At 38.3% G+C, this 12,071-nt stretch overlaps 1 protein-coding gene across 1 annotated transcript in view; it reads right to left on the reverse strand.

The window, feature by feature from the left end:
- Nucleotides 1–5,608: 5,608 nt before the first annotated feature.
- The window catches only part of egln2 (egl-9 family hypoxia-inducible factor 2), a 12,632-nt gene continuing 6,169 nt past the window's right edge, over nt 5,609–12,071 (reverse strand). The window contains exons 3-6 of the mRNA XM_010784364.1: nt 7,677–7,796; nt 7,149–7,285; nt 6,273–6,340; nt 5,609–6,160 (exon numbers count right to left, since the gene is read on the reverse strand). Coding sequence (XP_010782666.1) covers nt 6,108–6,160; nt 6,273–6,340; nt 7,149–7,285; nt 7,677–7,796 — 378 coding nt within the window. The 3' untranslated portion in view covers nt 5,609–6,107. The remainder of the gene's footprint in view (nt 6,161–6,272; nt 6,341–7,148; nt 7,286–7,676; nt 7,797–12,071) is intronic.

Below are 12,071 nucleotides of genomic sequence, written 5' to 3' on the forward strand. Positions count from 1 at the left end.
CTTGGTTGTTCTCGTCATCTTTGAGCGCTGTCCTTGTTTTTCTCAGCGATACTTACAGCTTTACAAGTATCACACTAGATGCACAGTACAGATCCAAGCAGAAGGTGTAGGGGTAGTGGATTTAACAGAGAAGACATTGTACACAGGACAGCTACAATGAAGACCTGTCTACCCAGTGAGCATGGCAGAACAATTGCCAACTTCCTGTTGTCTTCCCTAACAGTTTGTCACAGCCAAATGGCCATGATATCAGTGAAGGATTCTTTACTGTTTACTCATGAACCTGTAATCATTTGTGAGGGTTGCATCATTGTGACTAGAGTGCAAAAATGTAATCCAACATAGAGATGGTAGATCTTGCAGTAAATAATTATTTTCCTTTTTAAATGTTGCTGTTGATGGTAACAAGTTTTTGTTTTTCATGAGCTTTGTTGATGCCATGTTCCCTAAATGTAATGGAAAATAGTGTGAGAGCATCTGGAACATGATTAATTAAAACAAATGTTTCAAATATTGAGGCTAAGGTGATGTCCTTTCGAAACTAACACCTTCTGACAAAAATAACTATCAGAAGTCGTTAATGAGTTCTATGGAATTGAGAAAAAAGAGTTGACATTTATAGGCAAACTGTTGAAAAGGGTGAAAGAGTCAAAGAAAACTTGTTTTAGAAATCAGACAGCGATGAAGCAGGCACTGAATAGTAAGGTTTTGGTCTACTTTCTATAGTAAGAGTCATCATTTGGAAGGGTTGTATCATTGTTTGTGATACTGCAACAAAGGGTATCACACTGTCAATGAATACGTAATTGGGATAAAGACAATAAAATAAATATTCAAACCTTAAAAAGTGGAACGAAAACAGTTTTGGGCCTAGACCAAATAAAAAAAAAGGTTTGAAACATTCAGGCCACCAGAGAATGGTGACTCAGCAAATAAAGAGGAAAGCAGGGTGAAGAAGTCATGCAAATCTTGTAGAAATCAGAAAGCGACGTTACAGGTGCTGAATAGTACAGTCATGGTCTACTGCAAGAGAAACAGTTTGGAAAGGTTGCGTCAGAGTGCACAAATTCTATCTAACGGTATCTAGATGGTTTTTTAAGTGTTGTTTGTCTATTGGCATGAAACAAAGTGTATTACAAGGTCAAATAATAAGAAAATAGGGATAAAGACAAGAAAATACACAATTAAACTTTGTTTTAAATGTAATGGAAAATAGTGTGAGAGTATCTGGAACATGACTAGTTAAAAGAAATGTTTCAAACATTGAGGCTACGGTGCAGAGGATGTCATTTAGAAACTCACACATTCTGAGAAGTTGTTTGAAAAGTGTCCAAAAGAACAATTATAAACCATTGCTGAGCATTATTGAAAAGACAAAAAAGAGGAAAGAGTTAACATTTATAGGCAAACTGTTGCATAAATGGTGAAAGACTCAAAGAAAACTTGTTTTATAGTCAGAGAGCGATGATACAGACACTGAATAGTTAGGTCATGGTCTACTTTATAGTAAGACTGAGTAATATGTCTGGAAGGGTTGCATCATTGTGAGACTGCAACAAAGTGTATTACACTGCAAATTCATACGAAAATAGGAATAAAGACATTATTGAAACCTTAAAAAATGGAAACTAAACTTTTTGGGGGAAACTAGACCTAATAAAAAAAAAGTTTTGAACAATTCAGGCTACCACAGAATGGTGACTCATAAACATAAAAAGGAAAGCTTTGACATGTATAGGAACATTGCGGGGTGAAGGAGTCATGCAAATCTTGTATTAGAAATCAGAGAGCGGCATTGCAGGTGCTGAATAGCACAGTCATGGTCTAAGAGTAATAGTTTGGAAGGGTTGCATCAGATTGACTAGAGTGCCAAAACATTTGAGACCCCAATGAGGAGAAAATATGTTCTCATGTGATGTCATGCTGGTTGACTGAGAAGGGCAAAAGGGCGAAAAGTTATAGGGGCACATTTTTCCATTATATGAGTGCACAAACTTTGACTGCACCTGCTACATCTCACGTGCTGTTTGTGTGTTTGTGTGTTTGTGTGTTTGTTTCAGTTGCTAACACACAACAATCTCACATAAAGTCTAATTATACTCTTACTCAAAGTGCAACACCTGAGCTCAAATCTCCAAAACTTTAAACACATTTTCAGCTATGCACCCCCTTTGCAATTCAACTTGGCACTTTTTGCAAAACACTGCACACGGTTCTCTAAATATATTTATATGTATACATAAACACCAAACTGCTTTATTGTTGACTCATCAATCAGGATGTAAGCACTAGAAAAAGGCTTCATGTAAGACATTTATAAAAAACAACAATGGATATATGGATAGCAGCAAGAGGAAAAGGTAGAGGGAGGATAACAGAGAGGGAGGATAAACTGAAGTCAGTTGAAGAGTTATTTGCAGCATAACGGTTGAAGCTGTTTGACCGTCAGGCCTCTATGTGCATGACTCTTCTGCAGGTTGATGGGGAGCTGTGGCCAGACACAGTGAGGTGGTAAAATGCTGCCTACGTACTTTTCTCTCTTCTGTCTTTTCTAAAAATATTTGTTGTATTTATTTTTCCTCAAATTGTTCCTAGTTAGAAACATAACATAACCCTCCTCCCTGTCTTGTGCAAGCTTTGATGTAGACATTGTGTATGTTTATTTTGTGTTTTTGTTTATGTGTGATGTTTATGCTGTAGGCTCTGGGCTAAGCTGTCCGGTGTGGCATATGAAATGTTAATTGCTGTTAATTTCGGTTGTTAAGACGATTACCAGTTTGATGAAATCTTTGTCCTGGGAAAACACACTCCCTACATCCATAGAGAGGGAGACATGGCGTGCATAGTTTACATTCAGACAAACTGTACAATGAGCACCATTCACAAAGAGTATTTCACCCATGGAGACTTTGTATGTCATGTTCTGACCTCTGCTGGTTGCACATGACACTACAGGAAGGATTAGACCAAAAGGCTATGAAGGAAATCAGCCACAAGATGGAGTGAGATGACAGCAACAGATATTTTGCCTTGTAGCGGTCTGAAAACCCTCTAGTCAAATGCATACCCATAAAAAAGACCATGATGGGGTTTTATATGGTTAATGCTACTAAAACTGAAGTAGCCTGAGGTCATTTCAATATTCAGCCAATAGAAATCTCAGCAAATGTAAGAGCAAGGTCTCCTCATCTTACATCTCTCTTATTACTGTGAGTGAGTCTGTGCATTGGCATTACAGAGGTCAGGGTTTCCTACTTTGCTGACATCGCTGTTTATGTGAAAAGAGAAAGTAGAATGCACTTCTATTATAAGAAGTCAGGCGCATAATCATTATAATGTTTATTCAGCACAATCAAACTTGTTTCCACAGTTGATCTGGAACATTTTGACTGAGGAATATAATGGAGGAACAGACATTGTAAGGGATTTTTGGTATTTAAACGTGTCCATAGCTATTGAGTATCGAAAATTGTTAAGCCCTGAAAGGTGTTGTTTATGTGTTCTTTGTTAAGATACAGTAACTCAGGATTTGCATCAACATTCTACCCAATTGTAGACCTTTTAGTAGGCAAAGCTCTCGTATGATGCTTGAGAAGTTTGATCCTGTTAGTTCAATCAAGACAGAAAAGCAGAAAACGTGTTCTTAATTTCAAAAGTAAGGTATTAAAAAAGTATTGTTCAGTATTAAACGTTCATGTATATTTTCAGACCTAGTATTGTAAAACCTTGACTATACTGTACTTCAATAAACCAACACACAAATGACCACATTATAGGAACTACAACGTAGCATAAAACAGGGGCATATAAGTCCCTCAGGTGACATTTGAATTCCCTTTGGACTATGACAAAGCGTTTTTGTATGGGTCATATTTCCGGTCATACTCCAGGAGTGTGCAAAGTAGAGAAGGAAGTTTGAAGAGTGCTGCCAAAACAGCAGCCAATCACAAGGTGCATCAGAATGTGTTTATTTTGTTCACTGTGCAGTTTATATTTACCATTTTCTTAGACTGTTAACTTGATCATTCATACATGAGTTTTTGTTTAGGGAGAAAGTGGGACTGTTCCACCAGACTATGTTACACTGAGGGAATGTACTCTTTTGGGATAGTTTGTTTATCTGTTCAGTATGTATGTAAATACACCAATGAACAACTTCTGTGACTGTGCATGTGTTCTGATGGACCTTTTCTTTGTGCAGAATTGTCTGTAGCGTTGATGTTATTGGGATGAATGAGAAAGTGAGCGTGGCTGTGAAAAGAGAACACAAATAATTGAACATAAATGAGTTAGGAGGCACCAGATTATGTACACAACAATTATATGTGTGATTTTTAAATGTGACAGGTACACTGCCAAAATATTGCGACACCCCTTTAACTATAAAGAGCAGAATATGTACATGGTGTACTTTTATTTTTTTTAACTGCATTTATATATCAATTCATGTCATTTAAAGACAGAAAAAATATTATCTTGTATGACGGTATTTGATTATGATGATGTTTAAAAGGCCTCCTACCAAGTGTATCTGTGTGCTCTCAAAGCAGACAGTTTATTAAAAACCATAAACGCTTGTTGTTGCTGTAACTAAAGAACAAACTTGCTCGTTTTCGAAAATGTGTGTTGCTGCTTACTTGGTCTCATTTCACTATTTGAAAAAAAACTGGGATTTTTGAAGTAAATCAATACCAAAGTCTTTGTGTACAAAACAGACAGGTTTTTATTAATTACTTCAAAATAAAAAAAACGGCAAACAATTTCCATTTGTTCTCATCATTTTAGTTTCTATTGCATTAAAATGGCCGTATTATCCACAGCATAAAGGCATTAACCTACATTTTTAAGTATACTTTTTCTATCATTCACCCATAGCATTTCAAACAATAAAGTGCATTTGAAAATAACCTTCTCTTTAACCAATCTAAAATACACGGTAAATTGCCACATACATGTGCAGGTACATTTTTTTTTTACACACAAACAGCCGATCCCACACATGAGCAGGCAGTAGTTTGACCCTGCAGTTCACATACAGTGTATAGTTTAACTATGTGCTTATACTGATCTCCACACTGCAGATACATACTGTTTCAGAACGGGTCAGAGTCACACACACACACACACACACACACACACACACACACACACACACACACACACACACACACACACACACACACACACACACACACACACACACACACCTGTTTTGCCCCGAACCAAAGGAAAGATTGCCTCGTCTTTAAAGTGTGAGCCATGTCAAATAGTTATCATTTCACATCAGTCATGTAGAAAACTTGTTGTGTTGTCTAGGTGCAGTCTAGACAATCAGCTTCACACATTGCAACTACAAAAAAAGAAATGTTCATGCTGGGACAACAGTGATTTTGTTGCACTAAGATTTGGAGGCAATATTCTTCAGTCCTAGCCTGATATTGGAGTAAAGTCCAGAAATACTTGAACTCTACCGATTGTGCTATATAGAGTAAAACTACAGTGTAAAGTTGTCTTCATGCTATTTTTAAGTGCATCCCTGTAATGTTGGTGCTTTAGGCTGGTCTGACTGAATGAGTGGCAGAGAGAGTCTTCCGATTGTTTTCTTTATCCCGTGCCTCTGTTTTTACACTCTTGTTGTCCACTTGCCAACATCATGAGACAAGTGGACAAAACCCAGGCAAGGGGGAAAGAATTCAGGGACAACTCCTAGGGCCCCCTTTTCTCCACCATCTTTTGTTTTAATTTGAAAATGACACTACAGCACAAAAAGGTATTGATGTATCAAAACATCACAGAAAACCAAACAGGGAAAAATAACTAAATAAAATGAAGGAGTCTGTTTTTTTTCTTCCAGTTTGTTGTCTTTATACAAGATTCAGCGAGACATCAACATCTTTCTCTTCTCCTTTTGTGCTCCATATTTGCCATTTCCCTGTTCTGTAGCCCGATCACATCGCAGCCAGTCTGACAGCTGACACTGTAGACCGGCATGGAGCTGCTATGATGACAGACAATTGAACGGTCTCTCCCTTTTTGATTGCAACGTCCATTAGCAGTTCAGAAGGCACATAATACTTTTAGACTTCTCTCCAGTGATACGCTGAGATTTATGTCCTGCTGTTTTGGGTGACAGGCACTTGAACACCTTTCTGTCCTGTTGCTACACAAGCGAGATAGAGAAAGAGAATATTAGTCAAATACAATATAAAGTTGTACAAAATGCAACACAAGGTGATCCAGTGCAGAAAAAAGCTAGGACTACAGAAGCTTACCCAATCTGTACTTCTCTTTAGCTTCAGCTCTCTCTTTTGCATCAAAGTACCAGACTGTGATGGCATAGCTGTAAAACACAAGAAGGAAAAAGAGATCTTAATAATAATAACAACACAAGAGCTTGTCTATTTTATCAGTAAAATATATAATTGCTTTAGAACATTAACAAGGATTAAGTTAAAGCACACAAATCAAATTAAAAAGGACCAAAGATGTTCTTTGATAGGTATCTTTTCCCCAGCTAGATAACAAAAAATGATATCTTGTATGAACGAGAACAGCACACTGCAGCAGATGTCCAGGGCAGCAGAGGGTTAATTTCTACAGTTTTAAGCCCCTCCGGTGGGGCTGTTTTGTTTATTCCTGTCTCTTGTGTCAGTGCCTCTTCAGCACGAGTCCTGCAATCGAACCTTCCTCCCCTCCCCTCCCACCGACCCCCTCAGGAAATAGATACTTCCTGCTTTCAGCTCCACCTCGCCCCCCAGCAGCAAGATGGAGAGGAGAGGAGAGAGAGGAGTGAAAGAGTATCATGTTCCCCCGATGGACACAACTACTTGGTGCTAGTATGTAAATAACTGTACGTGTGCAAGTGCTTTTAATTAACTTCTGTCTAATTATGTCAGCATCATTTATTTGAGGCACTTTCCAACTGATTGAAATGCATTAGAAGACAAACCTCCCATTACAAAAGGGAAAAAAAAGTAGTAATTCATCGACTCGTTTTTTTGTTAATTTGAATAAATAAATAAAAATGTGTTAATGGTATGGTTAATATATAAAGATAATTTATACATTAGTGTGCCCTGTCTCTTCCCATACAATATCAGTAGTGACAGAACTACACATGAGTTTGTGTTTGGCATCATTTTACTGACCGAGTGGCGTAGGCTGGCTTGACTTCATGTGGGTTCCTGCGGTCGGACCAGAAGATGAGCAGACGGTCAAACAGAGGTTTGATGTTCGCTACCACATTTTTGCCTTCAGGGTAGATCTGCAGCAGCCCTCCTTGTTTCTACAAACAAGCACACACAAACAGTCCCACAAGTTGTTAACATTATTTTAAGATGGTCCTAATTTACTCCGGCATACCGTAATGCTTCAATGTTTGATATTTTCATAGTTGAACAACAAGTTTAATATTTTCCCAATTAGCTTTCTCTAAAAATCAGAAAACGGTGAACAATTACATTTTGAAATTGTGTGCTTTCTTCCAATTGAAATATATATTATTGAATATCATGTAAGAGTAAAGAAACCAGAACATATTCACATTTAAGAGGCAGGATCGGGAAATATTAAACTTGTTTTTCTTGCAAAATTACTAAAAATGTAATAATTGATAGTCAAAGTAACAAAACTATTCGATTAATGTAATAATCTCTGCAGCTCAATCATGACTATACCTTGACATCCCAGTCCTTGTTGAGATAGTAGATACACGTGATGCAGCGTCCGTCACCGTTAGGGTTGTCAACATGGCGGACATACCCCGCCCCGTTCCCTGGGTAACATGCAACCATCGCCTAAAACAGAAGAAATGAAGACCGTTAGCTGTGTGCGTCCACCTTAAACAATAAACAAAAACAGTACAGCATCATAAAAAACATGCTGGTTAAGAAGGCAGTGACTTGATTAGCCTCTCTCGCTATTTGGCTCTCACACTGCTCACTCCTAAACTGTTTTCCAGGTGGACCTTTTCCTAATGATGTGATTTATGAAACACACAGTCACGAGAGGGAGAAGTAGCGGCGGCATGTGTCAGAGTTCGGCTGCTGTTCCCAGCAAATTATCTGCAGATAGAGTGTACGCTTAAACAATGGTCTTGCGCTGGTATTTCCCCTGCTTGACGTCTATGTGTTGGAGGCTGTGAAGCAGGCGAGCTCTCTTTCTCTGGGGAGTTTGAGGGAACAGAGACCTTCGTGAGAGCCCTTCAATCGAAGAGCATTCCAGACCACGACCACTACAGGACCATAGGACTGTAAATGCACTGATTCAGGGTGAAATTGAGCAGAGCCTGTGTCAATATGACACAGGCTCTGCTCATGTTGCAGGCCGTGCGAATAATTTCCAAACTGACTGCAGTGGCTTTAGCAAGCGCTCCGTCTGCTCTACTAAGGAGGAGGTGGAAACGTCTTTAGCTATTTCACAGACTGATATCAGCTCTTGCTCGCAGAGAGAGATTCTAGGTGATGATAGTTGGCGGCGTGTAGAGTAATAACTTCTCTTTTATCTCTCCAGGCTGACTACTATGAAGATACTGTCACTGGCTTGACTTATATTGTTCTGCATGGGATGCTAACATTACAATATCAGGAGTCACTGCTTTGCTTCAGCTCTGTTCTGTGACACTATCAGTCATGACTAACGGGCTCTGCACCGCTGAAGTATCGATTTAACTCGCCTGAAGCTATCATTTAAGTTCTTGTACAACAGAAAGAGAGTCTCAACCCTGAAATCAAACAGCGCTCGAATAGATTTCTAACACAAACACAAGTTTTGTTGTTTGTGATACCCTTAGGGTTAGAGTTAGTATATAGCACAGTATATAAGTAACATTGTGTGAATGAGGGTTTCAGTCAGAGAGCACACTCTCTTCCTCTGATGGTTTCCCTCCTCGTTCACAGCCAAGAAAGTTTGAATGCCTTGGGTTTCAGTCTGTTAATCGAACCATTGTCAGCTCTCATTACCCACCAACTCTCACAGTCAGAGCTCATTACCCTCCAGATCTTTTATTCCGGTGCTCAGAATGATTAGCAGACCTGCTGCGTCAAGATGAAAATGATAAAATATGAAACCCTTATGATTATTTCAAACAGGAATGTCAACTGAATGTGATCTAGAGTAATTAAGACTTGTCCCATAATAACAGCTTATTAAATCAGGCATGTTTTTTCAATGATAGAGTTTAAAGATTGCATTTATTATTATTATTTTATTTCTGTGTGTTTCTTTGGCATATGATAGAAACAGTTTACAGTAGGTAAAGGTAACCTCCAGTATAGAGTTTTGACCAATAGCTGTTGAGCAATGTTATAAGTGGGTCTTGTATGTTTGTATCTCAGGGATGTGAAAGAGGAATGCACATGTATGTATGAACATAAGTCTTTTATGAAATTAAATTAAAAGGGTTCAAGGATGGATTTTCTCTCAAGATAAAGAGCACAGTGATCATTTTGGGTGTGCACGCAGGCCAAGGAAGTGCGTCTTCCAAGCACACAGTAATGATCAAACTGGTAATAATCTTACCAACTGTAATCAACCATTATTAACAGTTCATATGCCACACCAGCCAGCTCAGCCCTTGCCTGCAGCATAATCATCACACACAAAGTCTACATAAAAGCTTTCACAAGACAGGCGTATAATTAAGGAGGAGGATTATGTAATTTATTCTAAACTTACCACGGACATTAGTACACATTGCTATTATTTAAACCAGTTTAACATACATCTTCAGGGTTAATAACCTTCTGTCAGTAGCTGCACACACACATAAACACACACAACTGATTCATTCACACAGCATGACACAGATCCCTTCATCTCTGCCAAGATATGTGCCTACAGTGAGTTAACTTGTAATTGGCACCACAACCAGGCACATTGCTTTAATGTCCTAATGGCATGACTTCGTAGATGTCAAGGTGACGGCTGGACGGGCAGAACATGCTGCCATGGACAAGGACACAAATAAACCCCAATGGTGCACGCAAATTCTGATAAGAGGAGTGATTGTGGAAAGAGGGCTGGGGGATAGATAAGCTTGAACAAACACTGAGAGTACTGGCTGTAAAGGAGAAACAGTGAGGGGTGCTGGTACGCTGTGATCACCATAAACAGTGAGGGAATTTGGAAAAATGTTTTGTTGGTCGTTTTTTCTCCTTATAATTCCAATGCATTTGTGGATATCCAATCTCCAGTCTGAGTTGAGTGCTCTTTTGGGTGTACACAAACATCTCTATGCCGAGTTGTGTTAAACCCATTGGCACCATTGTTATTTGTATGAAGCCAGGGATTGCCATGACGTAATTAAGGTTATTACAATGACAAAGAGGCTATATATAATGTATAGCATGTGTGCTAGCTTTACATGTGCATTCAGTAGAGAGAAGGAAATCCTCTTAATGTAAGAAATGCAAATATTGAAAGAGAGAAAAGGATAGGGGACTTAATGTACACACCATAACATTTGGTTACTCACAATATCTAGCATGATTGACAATGATTTCTATGGACAAGCTTTTTAAATGTTGCTATACTATACTAATTTTATAGTTAACCTAAATTCTCTTCCAATCTATCCTTATCTTAAAGTGAAAGGTCAGCTACAGGCCAGCTGCTCTAACGCTGGTATTCCAGTGTCCACATTAATACAGTTTTAAGAGTGTTTATTGATCTTTTTTTAATATAAAACCATACATAGGGATATCGTTCTTATCAAAATGCACATTACAGTATGTTACTCCATGTTTGTGAGTGGTTCAAGGTCATTCTCAAGGACACTTCAGCACAAAAAATGTTGTCTATCACTGGGGTTGAAACCACTTGATTCACTAACTGTTGAGCCATACTGCAATCTTGATTCTTCTTTATTTCCTTCCTTCATAAATGTAATCTTAATTTCGAAATCCGATTTCTCGCACCCACACCCTGGATGACAGTCTATGATGCAAATAAGGATCAGCTATTACAAATAGTTTCCACCCAATTGGATTTGATTGGAAACATGAAGGAAACAGATGAGGGTGAAATTAACGGAAATATAATAAACTGCTATGTCACTCCCATCTTTTATACGTGCTGTATTTCCTGGCTTAAATCATGACTCATTGGAAGCTAAATTCACCTCTTTGTGTCACCGCTTCCATAGGCTGGATAATGGATTCTGAGGACATAATAACCTTTGAGTGCCACACTCATACTCTACATTAGTTACATCTGCTAAATGAAGAAGTGCCCCAGCTCTTCACAATTTATAGATTAACTGGAATTTAAAACTATAACGCTGGACTGGTTCCAACTTCCAGGGTTAAAACTGGTCTTTGTGGGTATTTGGAAGGAAGATGTACTCTTTACTGTTAGGGTGATTTTTCACTAAGGTTACAAAGTATCAGCCTCTAGGTCAGTGGTTCCCAACCTGGGGGGCGCCAAAGATCGCAGGGGGGGCGCCAGGCCTCAGATGATTTGAGGCCAAATATCTTTCTTTTTTTTTTTTTACATATAATTGTAAAGTAATACATGATTGTCACTAAAAGCCTTGTCTCTACATTAAAATATAAAAAATAATTTATTAATTTATTTGAATAACAATTCAAGTTAGTAGCTATTAAAGGCAGAAATGTATAATTCTTTCTTTAAGAGAAATGTTTCTTCTGCCCGTAAATTGTCCAAACAGGGCTTTTCTGGATAAGCGCATTTTTAAAACAGTCATTGTCCATGCCGGTTTCAGTTGGATTATTTGTCACAGTTGCTCCGATCAGATCGGTCTCCTCCATTTTTTAGATTATTTACGACTTTTGAATCCACATAAACACATCGGCAAAATCTGGCTTAGTTTGAGCATGTGTTTTAAACAGTTTAATCCCTTTGTGAATTGTTTCCACTTCTGCGCCATCCTTTAATTTCTTCATACAGCGGGCATCCAAATAAATTAATCCTGAGTCCAATAACCATCAAAGTCACTCCAACAGTGCTCCTTAATTATGCTTTCATCTCCTTTAACAAAATACTTCACATTCATTCAGTTTGTGACAGTAGTAGTAGCATTTTTGAGACTTTTAAACTTTAATTACCGCTGT

The sequence above is a fragment of the Notothenia coriiceps genome, unplaced genomic scaffold (genome assembly GCF_000735185.1).
Source record: "Notothenia coriiceps isolate Sejong01 unplaced genomic scaffold, NC01 NC01_scaffold00026393, whole genome shotgun sequence".
Lineage (NCBI taxonomy): Eukaryota > Metazoa > Chordata > Actinopteri > Perciformes > Nototheniidae > Notothenia > Notothenia coriiceps.